The 22,817-nt window shown below is 36.3% G+C and overlaps 1 protein-coding gene and 1 long non-coding RNA gene across 2 annotated transcripts; both read left to right on the forward strand.

Moving 5' to 3' along the window:
• The first annotated feature begins 4,880 nt into the window (after positions 1–4,880).
• LOC121742286 (ubiquitin carboxyl-terminal hydrolase 24-like) lies at positions 4,881–10,638 on the forward strand. Its single transcript, XM_042135390.1, has 7 exons — positions 4,881–5,214; positions 5,781–6,407; positions 6,510–6,697; positions 7,016–7,260; positions 8,885–9,030; positions 9,321–9,497; positions 10,058–10,638. Exons 1-7 carry the CDS (start codon positions 5,197–5,199, stop codon positions 10,244–10,246), a joined length of 1,590 nt encoding a protein of 529 aa, XP_041991324.1. The 5' UTR covers positions 4,881–5,196; the 3' UTR covers positions 10,247–10,638.
• Positions 10,639–17,241: 6,603 nt separating this feature from the next.
• LOC121741013 lies at positions 17,242–19,883 on the forward strand. The gene is made up of 4 exons (XR_006037745.1): positions 17,242–17,655; positions 17,926–18,092; positions 18,550–18,636; positions 19,608–19,883. It is a non-coding gene; the product is annotated as an uncharacterized LOC121741013 (long non-coding RNA).
• Positions 19,884–22,817: the final 2,934 nt, after the last annotated feature.

Here is a 22,817-nt window from a genome sequence, read left to right on the forward strand (position 1 = left end):
CCCGTCTATCATCTTCATCCACCATCATCATCACCATCATCAGCACCATTAGAGTTGGGTCAAGGCAAGGGAAGACGAAAAAGCTTCAAGACTCTACCTTTCGGATTTTGTCTAGTTGTTACTTAATGTCTACTTTTTTTAAATATGATCGTAGTTATTTTATTATGGGTGGCTAAATTGAACTATGAATTCCATGGATGAAAGTAATACTTTATGTTTATATAGAGTCCAGTTTTAGTATTCAAAGACTTCATTTACGACTTTACGTTATTCAATTTTAATCGGTAATGCTTCTGGTTGTTTCAAAAAGAACGTGTGCATGGAAAAATGGTACGTAGGGATATCGAGAGAGAATCTTCATATTAGATCGAAATTAATAACACTATAGTTAATATCCTCAAAATGGTAAACATAAGAGTGATGACTTTTTAAGGGTATTATTAACTGTTTGGAGTTATCTATATTTGCTTTTGATAGACAACTTTAAACTAAGTAATCTACTTTCTCTATAATTGAGAATAATTGTGTGATTCATCCCGGTGACCTTGTTCTCGTGTTATTTGATTAATTACCTAATTTTGATTAAATCAAACCTAAAACATATTTTTCCAGTTAATTTTAGTGTTAATAAAATGAACTAAATGTGAAGTTAATTATTCTTATTTGGAGGAGATTTCAAAACATTTTTAGAACTATATTTTATTAGAATATTATCTTTAGAAGTATATGTTAATCACATTTGCAAATAAAAGAAGAGAATAAAACTAAATAAAAATATCCTCCTTGACATATTTATGTAAATAAAAAATACTTGTGTGTATCCACAAAAATATACTCACGCACTCGTCACTCTTCTAATATGAAAAACCTAAACCTCAACAACATAAAAAGATATACTTGCGTGACATATTTCTAATGTTTTTTAAATTTCAAATAAAAGTAAAATATTCATAGTTGGAAAACATATATATTTAATATGGAAAAAGTAAGAAATATAGTTAATAAAAAAACGTATAATTTGAATAAATGAATGATTCAACTATTTTCAACAACAAAAACAAATAGAAACAAAAACCAAGAACAACAACAGCAAACTATTAGTTCATAAGCTTGAAAGGAATACAACTCAACTTCCTAAGAATGAATGGAGTATAATTTAATTGGTTAGTGCATATATCTTTCTATCTCGGATCACTTTGATCCCAAGAATGTGCCCCGCATCTCCCATGTCCTTCATCTCAAACTTGGTAGACAACCCTTCTCTTACGACGACAAAATTTTATTGTTTTTTCCAATCAATAAAATATCATCTGCTAAAAGTTAAAAAAACTACATTTGCATCTTTAACATTCTTATACACTCAACTTTTGTCAGGGCATTGATCAAATCCAAAATATTTTACAGTTTTATTAAAACACATATTCCATGTTCTGGATGTTTGGTTGAGACCATAAATGGACTTCTTAAGCTTCTATACCATATGTTCTTTGCCCTCGACTTCATAGCCCTCAAATTATTTCATGCAAATGGTTTCATCATTAAGAACAATTGTTTTGACATCCATTTGCCAAACATTCCAATTCATATAGATGCGATAGATAACACATAACGTCGTCATAAACTACAAACAACACAAAGTTGTATATACACATTGTTTGACACAAACCCCAATTTATTTAAAGTCGCATACCTGATTATCGTGCATTCAGGATAACTTATCCCTATAATGTTTTGTGATGAGACGTTATCGTTGAAGCAAGACAAGTCCATCTAATAAACACAAACAAAATACTGGGTTTCATTATTGGTCACAACTTTTAATTCATGAAACAATTGCAATATTTTCATCAACTTACATGATTGCACAAGGAGGTCCAACTTACTTTGTACGACGAATGAGTTTTGCCCTAATTCTAGCAAAGTCTTACCTTTTGATGCTAAAATTGTTATATAGTCAGAGATGGAGCTACCAAGTCTATAAATATTCTCCATAGTGCATCATTAAAGAGGTCTAGTAATTAAACACCCAACTCCACATATTTCCACTCCCATTCCATCATCCTCGTCTATCATCTTCATCCACCATCATCATCACCATTAGAGTTGGGTCAAGGCAAGGGAAGACGAAAAAGATTCAAGACTCTACCTTTCGGATTTTGTCTAGTTGTTATTTAATGTCTACTTTTTTTAAATATGATCGTAGTTATTTTATTATGGGTAGCTAAATTGAACTATGAATTTCATGGATGAAAGTAATACTTTATGTTTATATAGAGTCCAGTTTTAGTATTCAAAGACTTCATTTACGACTTTACGTTATTCAATTTTAATCGGTAATGCTTCTGGTTGTTTCAAAAAGAACGTGTGCATGGAAAAATGGTACGTAGGGATATCGAGAGAGAATCTTCATATTAGATCGAAATTAATAACACTATAGTTAATATCCTCAAAATGGTAAACATAAGAGTGATGACTTTTTAAGGGTATTATTAAGTGTTTGAAATTATCTATATTTGATTTTGATCGACAACTTTAAACTAAGTAATCTACTTTCTCTATAATTGAGAATAATTGTGTGATTCATCCCGGTGACCTTGTTCTCGTGTTATTTGATTAATTACCTAATTTTGATTAAATCAAACCAAAAACATATTTTTCCAGTTAATTTTACTGTTAATAAAATGAACTAATTGTGAAGTTAATTATTCTTATTTGGAGGAGATTTCAAAATATTTTTAGAACTATATTTTATTAGAATATTATCTTTAGAAGTATATGTTAATCACATTTGCAAATAAAAGAAGAGAATAAAACTAAATAAAAATATCCTCCTTGACATATTTATGTAAATAAAAAATACTTGTGTGTATCCACAAAAATATACTCACGCACTCGTCACTCTTCTAATATGAAAAACCTAAACCTCAACAGCATAAAAAGATATACTTGCGTGACATATTTCTAATGTTTTTTAAATTTCAAATAAAAGTAAAATATTCATAGTTGGAAAACATATATATTTAATATTGAAAAAGTAAGAAATATAGTTAATAAAAAAATGTATAATTTGAATAAATGAATGATTCAACTATTTTCAACAACAAAAACAAATAGGAACAAAAACTTAGAACAACAACAACAAACTATTAGTTCATAAGCTTGAAAGGAATACAACTCAACTTCCTAAGAATGAATGGAGTATAATTTAATTGGTTAGTGCATATTTCTTTCTATCTCGGATCACTCTGATCCCAAGAATATGCCCCGCATCTCCCATGTCCTTCATCTCAAACTTGGTAGACAACTTGTCTCGCACGACGACAATATTTTATTATTTTTTCCAATCAATAAAATATAATCCGCTAAAAGTTAAAAAAAAACTACATTTGCATCTTCAACATTCTTATACACTCAACTTTCGTCAAGGCACTGATCAAATCTAAAATATTTTACAGTTTTATCAAAACACATATTCCATGTTCTGGATGTTTGGTTGAGACCATAAATGGACTTCTTAAGCTTCTATACCATATGTTCTTTGCCCTCGACTTCATAGCCCTCAAATTGTTTCATGCAAATGGTTTCCTCATTAAGAACAATTGTTTTGACATCCATTTGCCAAACATTCCAATCCATATAGATGCGATAGATAACACATAACGTCGAAATAATCTACAAACAACACAAAGTTGTATATACACATTGTTTGACACAAACCCCAATATATTTAGTCACATACCTGATTATCGTGCATTCAGGATAACTTATCCCTTTAATGTTTTGTGATGAGACATTATCGTTGAAGCAAGACAAGTCCATCTAACAAAAACAAACAAAATACTGGGTTTCATTATTGGTCACAACTTTTAATTCATGAAACAATAACAATATTTTCATCAACTTACATGATTGCACAAGGAGGTCCTACTTACTTTGTACGACGAATGAGTTTTGCCCTAATTCGAGCAAAGTCTTACCTTTTGAGGCCAAAATTGTTATATAGTCAGAGATGGAGCCTCCAAGTCTATAAATATTCTCCATAGTGCATCATTAAAGAGGTCTAGTAATTAAACACCCAACTCCACATATTTCCACTCCCATTCCATCATCTTCATCCACCATCATCGTCACCATTAGAGTTGGGTCAAGGCAAGGGAAGACGAAAAAGCTTCAAGACTCTACCTTTCGGATTTTGTCTAGTTGTTATTTAATGTCTACTTTTTTTAATATGATCGTAGTTATTTATCATGGGTAGCTAAATTGAACTATGAATTCCATGGATGAAAGTAATACTTTATGTTTATATAGAGTCCAGTTTTAGTATTCAAAGACTTCATTTACGACTTTACGTTATTCAATTATAATCGGTAATGCTTCTGGTTGTTTCAAAAAGAACGTGTGCATGGAAAATGGTACGTAGGGATATCGAGAGAGAATCTTCATATTAGATCGAAATTAATAACACTATAGTTAATATCCTCAAAATGGTAAACATAAGAGTGATGACTTTTTAAGGGTATTATTTACTGTTTGGAGTTATCTATATTTGCTTTTGATTGACAACCTTAAACTAAGTAATCTACTTTCTCTATAATTGAGAATAATTGTGTGATTCATCCCGGTGACCTTATTCTCGTGTTATTTGATTAATTACCTAATTTTGATTAAATCAAACCAAAAACATATTTTTCCAGCTAATTTTAGTGTTAGTAAAATGAACTAACTGCGAAGTTAATTATTCTTATTTGGAGGAGATTTCAAAATATTTTTAGAACTACATTTTATTAGAGTATTATCTTTCGAAGTATATGTTAATCAGATTTGTAAATAAAAGAAATAGAATAAAACTAAATAAAAATATCCTCCTTGTACACGCGCTCTCCTCACTCTTCTAATATGAAAAACCTAAACCTCAGCAAGCATAAAGATAGCAATAGAAAATCAAAATCCCTCAAATCTCCCAAACCAAATTGGATTTGTGTTGTGTTGTGTTGTGTTGTAGGTGTATTAGGTAGATGTTTCTTCTCAAGGTCCAAACTCTCACATGTCTTCTTCAATCTTCGCTCTCCTCCCTCTCACTTCTCAAGATAAATTCCCTCATAAATCCTTAATTCTTTTCGGCATCGCTTTCTTCTTTATTTCACATTCCAGAATCTGTATCCCAACTTTTGCTAGATTCCTGGATTACGTCCTAACATGACTGATCCTTCCAAGGTCTGATTTTTCCCACTTTTTATTACGAACTTTACTTTAATCTGTGTAAATTCTTAATGGTTTGATGTGAGATCTTTGTTACTTATCGGCTCTTCTAAATTTTTTGTTGCTTATAGCTTTTTAGTTTGCTTAATGTCGATGTATATAAATTAGAATTTTAATTTGTTGTTCTTCTAGTATTTTGGGTATGGAGTTGTTGGATGTTGGAAATATACGTTTTTTTACTTTCCCCCAATTGAATACACAGGGGAAGACTATCACCCACAGACCCGCTTAGTTCAGTTATTCTGAATTGATCAAATAGGGCTGCATACACCTCTTTTTTCATCTTATTGTAATATAGTAATTCCCCTACGAGTTTTGGACTTGAAATTGAGGAGTTGCAGAATGTTCAGCATTATGCTGGATGCAATTCGGGCAAAAAATTAAATTGTTGAAAAATCACAATAATCTTTATAAAACGAAATACCCCAGATTTCACGCATTTAGGCTCCAATAACTCTATTTTCTAATTTTTGGCCTTCTCCGCGCCTAAATAGCCCTTTGTTTGCTACTTGTTTGTGCAGGTGTTGCTTTTTGGATCCTTTTCTGAGGATGAAACCCGTTCTTTACTGAATCAAAAACCTTTTAATAACCATAAGCCTGAAGAAAGGAAAGAAACGTCAGCCAATCCCCTAAGTGTTGGATTGATGTTTGGTAGCTTTGGCAATATACCTGACACACAGGTTGGTTTTTCCAGTGGATCTGAAGATACACACTGCTTTACAATCCAGAAGGGAAACCAGCACTCCGTACAGCAATCAGCTACAGAAACTTGTCCTATTCCGTCAGAGAATGGGAATGTTAAAAATACTACGCACCTTCTTCATGGAAATGAAGTAGTTGATGGCAGTAACTTTCGAACTTTACAAGTATCAGATGATGACGAGATGGATGGAAAAGTTATCTCTAAAATTGAGGGTCATAAAGGTTTAAAGTTGAATGGTACCATAAATGCTGCTGCTGTTGAAACTCATGACAAAGAGTCTCGTCTAAAGATGGATGCTTCTGTTTTAGATGCTCAGGGTATAACACCTCGAGGCTTGATCAACCCTGGGAATTTGTGTTTCCTGAATGCAACGTTGCAAGCTCTTTTGGCTTGTTTTCCATTTGTTCAACTTTTACTGCAACTAAAAGAGCTGAACATCCCAAAGGTTTGCCGTTTTAAAAAGTCAAATCATTTTATAAATCGCATCAATAACAAAAGGGCTTTTTAAATACTTCAATCATTGAGAAATTTTAATATCTATTCTTAGGTTGGCTATCCAACATTAAATGCCTTTGCTGAGTTCATTGGTGAATTTGATGTGGTTGGTGGAGCTAATATCAAGAAGAAAGATAGCATTGAGATTGAAGCTGGCAGGCCTTTTAACCCAACTATGTTTGAAGTGGTATTGAGAAAATTTACCCCTGATGTATCTTGGAGCACATCAGGAAGGCCTAGGTCTGTTTCTCTACCCTAGTCTTCTTTTATTTCCCATTTAGGATGATTTTTTTCTCAAAGAGTTTGTTTTTATGTTATAAATATTGACAAGATGTCACCTCATGGAGATAAAATTTCATAGTGAAGTATTCTAATGCTCCTGAAATAGGTATATACTGATATAGTCATCTAATAAATTTGCTTTAATGTATATACATTTATATCCCTGCATTAGAAAGTTATCGCTGAAAGATATATGCCATATGCTATTTTATGCAGCTGGGACATCCCTACTTCTACTTTTATAATATAACTTAGTTTACTTAACTTCCTTCTCAGGCAAGAGGATGCACAAGAGTTTTTGAGCTTTGTTATGGATCAAATTCATGATGAATTGCTGAAGCTTGGAGGGAAGTCCCACTTGAATGGAAGGAATCAAACTCTGGTTTCCAAATCAGAAGATGAAGAGTGGGAGACAGTTGGACAAAAGAATAAATCTGCAGTGATAAGAAGACAGAGTTTCTTTCCTTCAGAGCTCAGTTCAATTTTTGGTGGAGAGCTGCAGAGTACTGTGAAGGCAAAAGGTAAGTTACCTGATACTTGTCTGCACTGTTATGCTTGTGCTGTTTGCTCATTACGATGTGTTGTAACTAAATAGTGATTATTGACTGCACTGCAATTGCCTCACTGGAAGAATATTTTTCTCTGAACAAATTTTTCACATTGAAGCACCCTCAAATTTAGCTAATCTAGGAAAGTTCCCTAGACTCGATGCATGTTATTTGACTCTTATCACATGGAGGCTCAGGTTGCCTAGAGGAAAAACTATTTTGATTGCTCGAATCTCGATTAATATTGATGATTTGAAATGATGTAAATATTCTTTTCCTGAATTTCTCATCTCTGGCTATGTTTCCTGCAATTCTAATTACCCATTATAATATGCCTTAATGTTTTAATTTTGTTATTTTTGGATTTTTTTTCTAGGTAAGAGTAAGTCATGCATGCATCACATGCTTCATCTCTTGATATCCTTTTGAATGGTGGTACTTTTGGTTGAGCAATGTGTACATGTAGGCTACAAGTGTATAAGTTAAGTGGTATTTCACACACATATCAAGATAGTCGACCATCTAGGATCAATAGGATTCACAACTTGGATGGCTTGTCAAATTCCAATCATTTGGAATTTGGTGATCGATATGGAAGTCCGGTGCTGCAAGATGTAGAATTATATGTTATCTTGGGCTTCACAATTCATTCATATATGCAAAATGCAGTAGTTATTAGATTTTTGCTTCCAGTATTTCATTTTGATAAGTGGAAGAGGAATAAAGAAGTATTTATCGATATGAATAAAATAGGAGATCAGATCTATACCAATGGTATGAAAATCCTTAGATCCTTGTCTGGTGAACGAAGCATGAACCAAAGCATGTATTTTTTTAATTATTATGCCATTTGCTTTCCAAATGAGGCACGAATAATGCTGATAGTAACATCAGAATTAGGGAAATGTCAGTAGCTAGTAGATATCGTAGGATCTGCAGAAAACCTGGGGAGACTGCAAAATAGCCTTTATTGAATTCTGAAGTTCATCAAATGTTTGTTTGGGCTGATTTGGTTCAAGCATCTTATGTTCATTGTCTAGGAGGCCAAAACATGAAAGTATCAGTGGAAGTTGTATGGAAAGTCTAAAAATCTGCTGCCTTGTTAGTGTGAATTTTGAAGTCTGTGAAATGAGAGGGACAAGATACTCATCAATCCTGTTTAAAAGGAAGGAACTTGCTTGTTTTAGGCATTTCTGAATGGCTTGTTTTGCAATATTATGTTAAAATCAAGTTGAGAACCAGACCAGTGAGTCATAACAGTCACAGGCTGTGTGGTTTAGTCCACCATCCTAGAAAGACTAGATATGCAGATTTGTCCATGTTGCAGTGGCACTATATCTTATGGCCAATGATATATACTAGTAGGTATAACATTGTAACACTATACAACAGCTTACTTCTGTTACCCGCACACTGTTTTATTGAGTTATTGAAAAGATAAGAATTGCACAGCTAATGGAATAGCAGAAGTGGGATGTCTATGTTTTGTGTTAGTGGAGGTTTGATTGGTTTCGCATAGTTGAATTAGCAATCCAAAATTTTCTTTGCTAACAGTTATAGTTATTATGATTAAGACTATTATGCTTGTTATGGACAGGCAACAGGCCTTCTGCCACAGTCGAGCCATTTTTTCTACTTCATCTCGATATCTCTGGTGAAGTTATTCGAACTATTGAAGATGCTCTTCGTTTACTTTCTACCCCAGAAACACTTGATGAGTACCGGGCATCAAGAGCAGGAAAAGTAAGTTGACTTCTCTAGTGAAGAATTCTTGTTGAAAACATTCAGTTTCCATATGGCTTCCATTTGAATTGCACTTTATGCTATGCTATGTTTTCTTTAAAGTTTATAGTGTTTGGGTATTCTTTTAATCGCACTGTATATACTATAATCATCATAGTTACTTCATTGTTTGTCCTTTACTTTATATGATTGCTTTTAGCGACGAAGCATTCTTGTTGCTGTATGTACACTGCATGGGGCTTTAGTATGGGAATATTTACTAATGGCGACAATATATCATGAAATCTCAGGTTGGGGTCGTTGCTGCCAGAAAGTCTATCAACATACAAACACTTCCAAAGATTATGATCCTACATCTGAAGCGTTTCAGCTATGGCAGCTATGGTAGCACTAAATTGCACAAGGATGTACATTTCCCTCCTGAACTTTCATTGAGCCGTGATCTGCTTGTTTCCCCTAATGTGGAGGTAACGTTTCTCTGAATCCTTCACATGCTTCCTGTTACTGATAAATGTGATCAGAGTTGAAGTAAAAATATATGTGAGAGGCCAAATCTTGATTATTGAATTCAACACTCCTGAATATGACTTTCCATCCACAAATGCTAAGTGCATTAGATTGATTGGGGAGCAATTCGCATTTTTAATTGCCCATTTTAATCATGATGTTACAAACAAATCTGGTAAACAGTCAATAAACAGTGCTGCTACGCTATTCATGACCAAAGATGTTTTAGGGATCTTATGTCTCGATTACTGTATATAAATCTTATGCGCGGGTGATGTTTTGGTAGGAAAAGATTTAACTGATAAATATAATGACAGATGCTTTCTTTTTATAGTACTATGATTCCTCTGCATGTTATGTTAGCTTGCTTTCAACAAAATTTTAAAAAATTACTGTATTTTAGGTGATGATTATGCAACCTTTTTCCTTTTCGACTGCATTCTTTGTTCAGTAGCATGTACTAAACAGAAATTGCATGAAAAGTCAATTTAAAAAGGATATCATATGTCTATATGCGCAGGGACGGAGGTATGAACTTGTTGCCACAGTAACACATCATGGGAGGGAAGCATCGAAAGGCCACTATACTGCTGATGTCCGTTGCCCTAATGGCCAGTGGCTGCGGTTTGATGATTCATCTCTTACTACCATCAGCACTAGCAAAGTTTTACACAACCAGGCCTATGTTCTCTTCTACAAGCAAATATAGAATCGATGGGAGCTTACTCTCGACTGACAGAGAATGTTGGTTACTTGGATACACACATCTAAATCAGTAAATACCTCATATAAGCTGCCAACATTCACTCTTGAGAGGCGATGCTGGTTACGTCTAATGCAGGTACGGAAGATGTAAGAAAGTTTTGTTGTTCGTTTAGTTTGAGTTTCTTTTTAATGTTTTTGCGTCGAGAAACACTTGGTGTGGTGAATGACCGTGTAGAGGGAGATAACAGAGATAGAGAGATTTATTTGTACGTTTTAGATGGACATGGCTGGACGTCGAGAAATTACTGCCACGCGCATAAACCTTTTGAGTTATGGAGTTTAAACCTCTATGATACATTGTTTGATGTTCTATAAGTAATTATTCCTTGTTTAAAACTATTTAGTCTTTGAACACATAATTTTAGGACGATTTACAATTCATGGACAAGTATTGTTCTTATCTTAATTTGTCTGTGGTTTTCTGGTTTCAGTTCGATTATGTTCACCTCTAACGTTTGTAGTAGTGAAAATAGACAATGAAGTGTCATTAGGAAGTGCTTATGCTGATCAAAATGAAGTGTTGAAGCGGAAATTCTTCGTCTATACTTGCACTCGTTGATGTTTTAAAAGTGTCTAATTTTTTTGTTATTTGGGGTTTAAATTACAATCTACCCAACTACGTCAATGGATGGAACTTGGGTATCAAATTATGAAGGATAAATATCATTTCATGTTCATCTTATGCCAAATAAATACTCCCTCCGTCCCAATATCTTGATTAAATATCATTTCATGATCATCTTATGCCAATTAAATATTCCCTCCGTCCCAATAGATATGAAACATTTGGTTTCTGGCACGGGGTTTTATGAAGTATTATTTTGTAAATTAATAAAGATAGAGTAAAGTAAGAGATAGGGAAAAGTAGAGATGATGTTGTTTCCATTTCAGGAAACGTTTCAATTTTAATATGATAACCAAAAAGAAAACGTTTCATCTTTTAATAGGACAAAGAGAGTATAATTTTTTTTATTTTATCTTTTGCTCAAATATAACTAAGATCAAAGTCTACTTTTGTTTAAAAAGATATGGTTGTTTCACTATTTTGAGCAAAAACACCTTGTTAGATAGCTTAGAGTGTCCACTATAAGGCAGACACCCCCAATAGCCCCACCCCAGTTTTTGTCCATAGCCACAGTTTTGTTGTCCATAGTCCCAAAATTTTGTTTCTACCACTATAGTGGACACCTCCAATAGCCCCCAAATTTTATAATCAATTTTAATTTTATAATGTTTCAAGCAATTATGAATAAATTTATCGGGCTATACGTATTTAGAAGAAGACGACTATACGTGAAGAAATTAAAATTAAAATTAAAATTAAACACTAAATTTTCGTCGTATTAAAGTACAGGAAAAATTATACAACGAAAATTTAATCTAGTACAAATCACTAAATTTTGAGTGATGTAGAGTTGGAATGGTGTGAAAATAATGAATGGAATGTGGTGTATTTATAGGTGAATTAAAATGAATAAAAAAAAAAAATTAAAATCGTCCACCGGCGCGGCGGACAAGTTCGCCACTATAGGCGCCGCGCCTATCGCCGCGTCCGCCCCGGAGGAGGCGCGTCCTCGCCCCGGAGTCGCCTGAAGCCCGTTCGCCGCCTACCACCCCCATTTCGGTGTCTGCCCCCGGGGGCGGACACCAACGCCACTATAAGCCGCCCCGCTTCCGCCCCAAACCGCGGCTATAGCCGCTGCTATCCATAGTGGATACCCTTACAAGACATTTATGAATTGGTCAATTTTTTATCCTAAAAATGACGGGATTGTTAATTTGACGGCGAAAGTGATTTTGACCTGATTAGTAGCTAAAACACTACTCCCTCCGTCCCAACTAAGATAACACGTTTCCCTATTGAGCCTGTCTCAAGAAAGATGCCACATTTCTATTTTTAGAAACTTTTTCTCTTTAATTAATACACCTAACCTCCTTTTTTGTAAGGATTGGTATACTAAAAAGCATATTTCGAGCATGTTGCACGGATAGAATTGTTTGTATACAATAAACTATACAATCCACTTTTAACCCAAGGCGAGAAGAAGTAATTTTATCGCATTGATGTTTGCTTTTGCATTTATAAGATGTTTTTCAAACATTTAAATGTACAAGAAGCAAATAAGTCTAAAACTATACAATCCACTTTTAACCCAAGGCGAGAAGAAGTAATTTTATCGCATTGATGTTTGCTTTTGCATTTATAAGATGTTTCTCAAACATTTAAATGTATAAGAAGCAAATAAGTCTAATTCTTCTACATAGTAGACTGGTTGTGAACGACGTTCACAGAAGGTGATGCAGTCGGTTCTTTGTAGTAGAACTGCCCAAGGTTTACCGAACCGGCAGTTAAAACCGAAACCGTAACTGTCGGCTACGGTTCCAAACTAAAACCGTGAGAATTTATCTGAACCGAAACTGTCGATTTTTTAACTGTGGTTCGGTTCAGGTTCAAAAATTTTCGAACCAAAACCGTGCCCGAACCGCGAAAAACCGTGAAACCAAGCCAAAACCGTAAAAAACTGGCGGTTCGGAACCGTGAAAAAACCATCGGAAAACCGCCGGTTCGGAACCGAAACTGAAACTGTAACCGCGAAACATCCTCGCGATTCGGTTTGGGTTCGGCAATTTCCAAAACTGGAACCGACGGTTCTAAACCATAACCGCCGGTTCCGGAACCGTGGGCACCTCCACTTTGTAGAAGAGAAATAGAATTTCACAACCTAGATAGGCTTTGGCTACCTATCGCCAAAGGTTGCAGTGTCAGTCCGCATGTTTCCTTACCTTTGGAAATAAACGACACTGATGTGGTATAGCACTGAAGTATCTACAGTGGAGATAAGTCTTTCTTGCTATTTACTGAAAGATGAGGTTTCGGTGATTGTTATTTCTTGATCATTATTGACATAGCATTGAACATACGATATTGATTATGCACTACTTTGATTTATCAAATGGTGCGGATTTTTCGCAATCCAAGAATCCTGATATCTTGGGTAGTGGTGATCAATGTCTAGAGGTTCTAGTATTGTTATTGCAATGAATCATGTGCTGGGTGAGTCCAGTTTGATAACATCCTCAAGAGGTGTTTGAAAAATGTTTTATTATTCAGAAACACGACCGTTATTCCAGAATAATAATTAATTAAAGTCAAATAGCAGACTTAAAATTAATTAATGGATATTTATATCTTAAACACGGGAATAATAAATTAAAGAGGTAAAGCCCGGATTACTCGTAATTTGGGATTAGACGGGCAGTCAATATTATTATACTATAGTGGATTATAATAATATTCAGTTTGGATTTGAATTAAATTGGGGCTAAATTTAATTAGTAAAAGTCCAACGGTTTGGCCCAAGTCCAACCTCCACGGATCCCTAATCCGGCCCATAATAACTCTATATAAAAGGAGATTAATGATAATTTTAATGAAAATTTTCGTGCTCCCTCTCTGGGAGTGGACGAAAAATTGGTTTTTGAGAAAACTGATATTCTGTCTTCTTTCTAATCAAGCCCTTTCGATTCTGACAAGCATTGCCCACCCAAAGGTCATTATCTAAGTTTGGGATACAGATTAGAAGATTCGTGGTTGAGTGTGAAGATCTTCATGTGGAGAAGGCACAAGCAATCGTCAATTCTTTGGAGAAGCAGATTGGTAATTCTAAACCGTAAGAAATCATAAATTAGGGTTTTAATTCCTTAAGCATGATTTATGTGCGTTCTTGTATGCAATTAATTGTTTAACATGTGGTTAATAAATCTCATAATCAGTCAAATAGATTTGTATGCATGATTTATTTGTTTATGCATGCCTTCCGCTGTACAAGGGGCAACAAACCCCTGCACTTTTGTTACTCCAAGAAAAATATTCATCTCTCTTTCTCTCTCCATTTTAATACTTACACCTACATATTCTCTCTTCAATTGAACACATTAACATATACTCCTAAAATTCTGTGCCGGCCACAAAATGTGTCATCTTAGCCGGGACGGAGGCTTGTATATCACAAGTGATCAACATCAAGGTTCAAGCTGAATCAGAGGCTTGTATATCGAGTGGGGACTCAATGCAAAAGTCGTATTAAAATGCAGAAGAAAATAGAGCGTAGGGGTCAAAATAAAGGCTGCGGACATTGAGGATTGTTAGCATATCAACTGTCCTCGTAAAATGCATGGATAAGGTGAAAACCAAGGACACATCCCAAGGGATTAGTTCCACCAACCACACGGTCCTTGTGGAATGTCAAACCAAGGACACATACCAAGGGATTAGTTCCACAAGCATGCAACCTGACCCAGGGGATTATAGGAGCAAAGGCGGGGGCAGCTGTGAGTAGAAAATTATCTTTTGAAGGATCTTCTAGGAGGGCAAAAATGACAAGAGGGTACCCTAGGAGTCCGAGCCTCAACTATAAATAGAGACACAATCATGAAGAGAGGCATCATCAATGGGGTAATTTCTGGGTACGCTAGGAGTCCGAGCCTCACACATTCACTTTTCACTCTTAGCTCATTTCTCTTCGCTTCACACACATATTTCTCTGCGCACTTAGCATCAATGGGGTAATTTCTGGGAGTTCGTGGTGGTCTAGTTCAGTTTCCGTGGTGTAACACCGTCCCTACGAAGGGCAAAGATACAATTGCTTTATTTTCCGTTGTTTTGTTCGTCGTGAACTTCTTTGTTGGAAGCTTAGTGTTAAATATTTCTGTGTTGAACCTTTAATCTGGTAGTTATGAAAGTTTCTGTTTTCTATTTAGCAGTTTCTGATGTTTGATTGTTGGTTTTTACTGAATTGGATGATTTTCGCAATTGATGTTTGATTTGGAGTTTAGATCGGGTTGATCGGAGTTAAATTGCTGTTGAATCGGTTGAATCTGAATTGAGGAGTATGGATCTGAATGTATTTGAGTTGGTGTTTATTGATCTGAGTTGAACTATTGATCGGAGTTGTGGATCTGAGACATGATGTTCTTATTTGCATGGTTATGGATGTTTACTGCTACTTTCTTATTTTGCTCGGCCTAGTAGTTTAGATCTAGTAGATTTATGCTTAATCGTAATGTTTGAAGTCAGATATGAGATTGCTCTATTTTCACATGTTTGATGCTCTGTTTTCGTTTGTGTTTATTTAGCTCGTTGAAGAAGATGAAGTTAGAAGTTAGTTAGAAGTCTGATCTGTCACTGGTCGTTGTTTACTTTCTGCAGGTTTTCTGTCATCGTAGCTAAATCAGGAAAATGGTCCCCACTGCATGTTTAAGAATTGTTTAGCTGTTTTCAGAAACCCGTTTACCTGGCTCAGTAGTTTAGTTATTTGAATTCCTCTAGTTAACTTCATTTCCGCCAGTCATGCATGCGTATGTACCTTTTCTTGTTTCCTAGGTCTAGTAGATAGATTAGTCACCTTTAAATTGCTCTAAGTCTAGTAGTTAAACAAGTCTTAACCCATGAGTTGTGTGGCAGCAGCCAACCCCTCCCAAGTCCTCGAAACATTTACTAGCACCTCCATCTCCGTGGGATCGATCCTTACTATCCTATACTAGCCAATAGCAAATGGGTTAAGGTTTTGATAGTGATTAAGAGTATACCAACGAAACATTCAGATAGTTTTACGATTTGCTAGGCCTAGCGGCTGAGTTAATCCTCTGGACCTGTTTGATCTGCACCTGCACACACGCATATCTCACTCCTTCAATCAGTCACTTCAAATGGCGCCGTTGCCGGGGATGGATGGCGTATTTTATGTTTGTGTTTAGAGTGATTTGGTGTATATAGTTTTTTATCTGTTTTGCTTTCTTCTTTTTCATTTTTAGTTTATGAGCAAAGGCTCGAGGTACGGGTACTGGAACGATATATCTAAATAAAAGGATACCCAGACTAGTTGGCGGGCCACGGAAACAACAGCCCCTGTTAATACCAGGTCCGGGTTAACCACAACAAACCCTACACCTCTGAGTTTAGAAAGTGAGGCGGAGCCAGCCTTGTTAGGTTTAGTATACTGAAAGCATGTTTCGAGCGAGTTCGCACGAATAGAATCTTGCTTGTGTACGAAAAAACTCTACAATTCACTTTTGACCCGATTCAGTATCATTCGAGCAATTTGCACGAATAGAATCAATATATTATTACATTGTGTTTGCTTGTGCGTTTATAAGATGTTTAATAAACATTTAAATGCATAAGAAGTAAACAAAGCCTAAGTCTTTTGCTTAGTAGACTGGTTGTGGGCGTCGTCCACTTTAAGGTAACTACAGTCGTTTCTATGCAATGCTTTGCAAAAGAAAAAGAAGAATTTCACAACCTAGATAGGCTTTGGCTACCTATCGTGAAAGGTTGCAATGTCAGTCCGATTATTTCTAAGCCTTATTGAAATAAGATGACGTTGGTGTGGTATAGCACTGAATGGATCTAACAACAAGACGAGTCTTTATGCTATCTACTGAAAGACGAGGTCTTGATAATTAATTTCTTAATCTACATACGTTAGCATTGAGCATACGACATTGAGTATCTACTACTTTGACTTACCAAAGGTGCGGGTTTTTTGTAACCCAACGATCCAGGTATATTGGGTAGTGGTGATCATTATTTAGTGGTGCTAGGATTGCTATTATGTTGAATCGTGCACGAGGTGAGTCTCGTTTGATAATGTCCTCAAGAGGAGGTTGAACAAGGTTTTATTATTCGGAAACTGGCCAGTTGGAGTTTTATTACTCTATGAATAATAAATAAGTGTTTCTTGCTAAGTCTACTCTTGGAATTAATAAGATGTTAATTAATTAAGTCCATAGCAGACTTTAATTAATTAATGGATATTTATATCTTAAGCGCGGGAAATAAATAATAAATAAAATGGAAACCTGGATTACTTATGGAAACTGTAGTCAGCTATTTTCTAATTTTTAATAGCACCCTTGAATGTATAAGAGCAGGTATCCATCAAAGTTGATGAGGTTACGGATGAAAATATGTATGTAAAGAAGTATGAAGTACTTGTTGGCTAATTAGTTAGTTGGATATCCGTTGCACAGAGAATGGCCCTTCTTGTCCACCTCATGCCCTGCCATTTTTCTTCGTTATTTTTTCTGATTTTTCCAGTGTTCTTCAACTTCAATGGCTATCTGTTGGATGAAATCTTTGGTTTTCGAATTGACTTTTCTTATACATTGATAATAATTGCAAGTTCTTTTCTTCCCTTGCTTTGAAGAGTTCAGACCACATGTTTTATATATCTTATCCTTTTTCATGTATCAATTCAAATATCTTTGAAGCGATGTGGGCTTAAGAATATGATATATCTTGGTGGAAGGTGATCCAAATTCCTCAGAGGCAGCTGAAAGCATCAAAACGGCGTAAGCAATACTGCCTACTCTCTTGTTTTATGATGTTATTTTATTAACCTTTTGGTTAGCCTGGATAGCTTTTAACAGTACTTAATTTCATGCAAGATGCAGTATCAATATTATGTTATGCAGATAGCAAATGAATTTTACAGAACCTTCTGATTCCTACTATCATTTTGTTGTATGGGCTACAATACTAAGTCTATTTTTGAGGTTTTCCTAAAGTACATCATATTCTGGTTACAGCTCTTTTAGGACTTAAAACATTTGTTAATGCAGTTGCTTCACGACTGAGATCTTGGAGGGTTACTCAATCAATCAACCAATACTACAGATCTCTAGATACCACGCAACAGTGCATTGGTGGATGCCCTCCTTTTGATGAATTTATCAAAAGGTGTGAAGACTTGGATAAAATGAATGTATTCGGTATCCAGCTCATGCAGGTATGGCTCATATCCCAGATGCACAAGCAACATAATTGTTCACTATTCCCAGCATGTCTGCATGTAATTGTTTATTTATAGCATTTCCCTTTTATAATGTACTGATAGTGATGGTTGATAGTAGAACCACATTGACTTCCTCTCTTCTACTTAGTTATTGTTGAAAACTGCATTGTTGCTAATAAGATAATCGCTGTTTTATTATTTTTAAGAGTTTATTCCGTGCTACACAAGGAGTACAACTGGATCTTTAAATTTTCACCACTTACCCTGTTACCCAAGAGTATTGGTGGAATTCATGGTTGATTATATAACTGCATCCTTTACCGAACCTTTTTTTACTTTGTGATGCAAGAGGATACGAACTTGATCTAAAATAGAAGTGCAAGAAAAGAGTTTATGAATCTCTTTTAGTTTGTTGTCATTAGTTGATAATTTGGAATAATTATTAATGCAGGTTTCCCAGGTAACAGAGGAAATTGCTCTTGCTGTTTTAGATATGTACCCAACATTGTTGTCTCTTGCTTGTGCCTATTCTCTTCTGGTAAGTTCTCTTGTTACCTTTAGTATTAACATATTATTGCATCTTAGTCAATACTGGAGTATTTTATATTTTTTGACAAATTTAGAGCACATTGATGTCGTTTTCACTTTCTAGTTCATTAATGGAAGCAAAGATAGTGTTCTTAGTATTGCTGATTGCTGACTACTGATTAATACTTTTTTCACTCTTACATTGGTACTATTCTCTCCATTATGCAGTTACTGGAAGAATTGTCTTTTGAGATCTAGAACATGTAACTATTGTCTATTAGGGTTAAGTAATTTCACTGTAATTAAACCTGGATTACAACCTTATGTTTTATGTGTCATAAAACATAAGTTTTGGGAACAAATAATTTGATGTTAGCGCAAGGTTAGTTAATAGGAGTATAACACACAAGACATAGTTTTGTAGAATTCTGTATTCAGGCGGCATTAAAAAGAGTAGAGCATCATCATATTATGTACATTATTGATGCTGTGGTCAAATTATGTTTTGGTTGTTACATTACTCTTAAGCAGAAGAGTTTTGATATTCTGAAATTCAAATGCCTTTTAGTAAGATCCAAACCCTTCAGGAAACATAGTTTAAATATATATACATCTGTCAGGTTTTGCATAAGATGATAAAGTCATGTCAACTTCAGAATCCCTATTGATTGGGAATCAGACTGTTGCCAGTTCATTGCTTTCAACAGTCAGCTTCTTATTGCATTCTTGTTCCTATTATAAATAAATGTCATCCAATTATCGATAGATATGTGAGGGAGATTACATAACGAATTTAATAGGAATGTGCATGGGTTAACTTTAGTGACTCAAATTAGAAGTTGAGGGAATGTAAATGAATATCCAATGTTATTACTGTGATTTATACATTGAATTTGGCTCAACCTTACATTCAACTAGCAAGCATGCCTTTTTTTTTTTCTTTTTTTTTTCAAATTTCGGTATCATATTTACTTAATGTAGGAGGGTGATGATACAGCACAAGAGGAAATGCTCAAAAGGCAGAGCAACCAGTGTGCCCGCCAGCAAAAACATATTCCAATTAATTTGGGGTGGTTAAAGTAGAGTACTATGTATTAATATATGGGATTTGTCAAGGTTGTAAAGATGCAAGAGAAAAGGATGCCTTGCCAATGTTTCTTCTATATCATCCGCAGTGGTTTTGATTCGTTTGCTGGTAAAATTTATGTACTACTACTATATCCTTTCCCTTAAATGCCTATGTGGTTTTACTTTCAAGTACTTCTCGTATGGATTAAATGCTTCATTTCGATTCAACATAAGTTTTAAAAAATGTGACCACTTTATCGAAAAGTTGGTGGTTTATTTGATATGTAAATTAGTTTAATTGATGAATTAATAAGAAAAAATACTTGTGAGAGTATGTTGGTATAAATTCATGTTCTCATCACTAAGTAATTTTTGACTAGAATACATTGCTTCCCCTCTACACATGGTTGTTCTTCACATAATGCTATTTGAGGTGTCACCGCTAAAATTGCAAACTCTTTAGAATATAAATTGAAAATTGAAGTTCTCACCAAATTTGTCACATTTTATTTTTTTTAAAAATCATTTTTGATAGTGTACCCCATATTCTACTAATTCATTCTTACTCAGATTTTATTATAAAATTAATACTCTCCCTTCGTTCCAAGAAGAACTCTTTCCTTGGGTGTCATGAGATTTTATTGATGGAGACGCACCCAAGCTATTCTACAAGGACAATACGGTGTATCCTTTGATCATTCAAAGTGGACCAATTACAAGAGCTAGAGCTAGAAGATAAAGAAGTCCATGGTGTTTTTAGTTGCTGAAATAAAAGCTCAAGTCAAAGACCAACCAACATTGAGCCAAATGGTGAATATTTTTCAAATTGATGGGTAGCCTAAGGCCATCCACTACGCTGTCTCTATACCGTCCCTTAAACCGTCCCTTAAATACTATCTGACCACTATTTGAGGGCCCCACTGTCCTTTTTTCCTCCATCCCTTAACTAAGGGACGGAACCTGCAACGCTCCGTCCCTTAACCGTCCCTTATTCCGTCTCTTAATTACTATTCATTCAATTTCATTTTTTTATTTTTTTTTTCTCAACCCAATTCAATTAAAACAAACACACTTTATTAAAAAACACACAACATAAAAAAACACACAATATAAGAAACACACAACATAATTTAAAATACAAATTTAAAGAAAAATAAAAAAACTACTCCACCGGCTAATCATCCTCCGGAGGCGGTCGAGGTTGAGGGGGAGTCGGAAGGCCAAGTTGTGCTGCCATATACACAATTCCGTTCCACCAGGCCGTGAATTGGGCGTACGAGAAGCGGGAAGTGTCCGCCATTGTGGCGGTCATCTACGCCACCATAAGTGTGTCCGAGCCTCCCCGCGAGCCCGATCCCGAGGCCGGCTGGATTGATTCGCCTCGGCCCTTCCTTGCTCTAGCCGCTTTCGCCGCCTTCGTCCTCGCGGCCGACGGCGCCCACTCGCGGATCCTCCAACATCGCCGACAGTACCCGCAAACTCCTGGGATTCAGCCTCAGGTTGGCTGATGCCCTCAGCGGTGTCACCACCAGACGAGTATTGGCCACTCGCCGTATGCTTCGTGCGCTTCGAGGTTGAGCCCGAGCTGGAGCGAAAACCGTCGGACCACCGTTCCTCGTCCTTGACGGCTTGCCAAACATCAATAAATCTGAATTGATGACGTTCGTCCTGGTAGTAGGTGCGCAAAGCGGACGTCAAAATGTCGGTTGCCGTTGCGCCGCTTTGGTAGCGCGCCTCTTCGGCCGAGTAGATGCCGCAGAATTTTTTTACTCTGTCGACTCGGTCAAAGTGAGAGCGAAGCATTTTAAATTTGCGCTTGCGGGAGCCTTTCGGCTTTATCTGGTGGTAGACCTCGCAGACCTTTTCCCAGAAACACTTCCGAGATTGTTGATTCCCGACGATGGGATCGTATGAGACGGTGATCCAGGCGTTGTACACCGCCAGCGTTTCGAGGTTGTTGTACGGATGCCGGCCTAGATCCTCTTCCTCTTCCTCCTCGTCCTCGCCCGCCTGGGGTTGTACACTTCCTCGGCCACCTCCACCGCCTCGGCCACCTCCACTGCCTCGGCCTACTCCCGGCGTGGGATCAACGGGAAAATCCTCCCGGATCTGGGATAATCCCTGCGAATACCGCGGGGCGGAGGGACGAACATATGCATCAAGGTCAAAATTGGGTGGTTGGTACCCTCCTAGCGTCGCCGAACCCTGGGTCCCCGGCGTTGACGAACCGGAACCGCCCAATGTGTTGATCATGGTCTCCCAATCGCCGAACGCGTTGAGATCCCACCCGCCGGAGCCGGAACCGCCGTAGTTGTCGTCGCCGTCGCCGGACATCTTGAGTTGTTATATGAAAATTTGAGAGAAAATTTAGATGATAGGAAGAATAGATGTGTAGTTGTGTGTGAAATGAGGATGAGTTTAGAAGTATTTATAGAGTAAAAAAATTAATTAAAAATAAAAAAATAAAAAAAAAAACAACAAACGGTATTATTACCGTTACAATTTTTTTTTCTTTTATTTTTTATTTTATTTTTTATTTTATTTTTTTTAAAATTCCAATTTTAAAAAAATATTTATTGCGTCAGCACGTGACGACGCCCACTCGCGGGCCGGCGAGTGGGCGTCAAGCACGACGGCGGGTCGCGCCACGTCGCTTAGGCGCGTGGCGAGACAGCCCGTCTCGTGGCTCGACGGGACGCGACGCGGGACGAGACGCGGGACGGGATGGCGAGCTGCAACGCGTCGCGCCGGGGTCCCGTCCCGGAGACGCGAGACGCCGGCGAGACGCGTAGTGGATGGTCTAATGCATGAAGTTTGGAGTCACTATATGTCACATTTTGGGAGGCCCAAGTTGAAGATAAAATGATGCATTTTCGTGCATAATGGAGCAGCCAAAAGGAAGAGTCATTGTTAGTTACATTTTGTGTTAAATAAGTGATTTTAGATGTTCTAAAGCCACACCAATAGTTTAGGAGTTACTTTTGAGTTATTATGAGTGTGGCTTAAGTTGTACTAATGATGTGAGACTTCAAGAATCCATTCTAGCCTATATAAAAAGGCTTGTAAGCATGTCATTTGGGGACCATTGATGAAATACAAAAATAGACTTTGTCTTTGCGAGTT

The sequence above is a fragment of the Salvia splendens genome, chromosome 7, assembly GCF_004379255.2.
Source record: "Salvia splendens isolate huo1 chromosome 7, SspV2, whole genome shotgun sequence".
Taxonomy (NCBI): Eukaryota; Viridiplantae; Streptophyta; class Magnoliopsida; order Lamiales; family Lamiaceae; genus Salvia; species Salvia splendens.

What these genes read in the sequence shown, in the direction of transcription:
- LOC121742286 (XM_042135390.1), top strand. An exon ending in AAGAGCTGAACATCCCAAAG is followed by an intron (nt 6,408 to 6,509) that starts GTTTGCCGTTTT and finishes ATCTATTCTTAG; the next exon opens with GTTGGCTATCCAACATTAAA. An exon ending in GGGCATCAAGAGCAGGAAAA is followed by an intron (nt 9,031 to 9,320) that starts GTAAGTTGACTT and finishes ATGAAATCTCAG; the next exon opens with GTTGGGGTCGTTGCTGCCAG.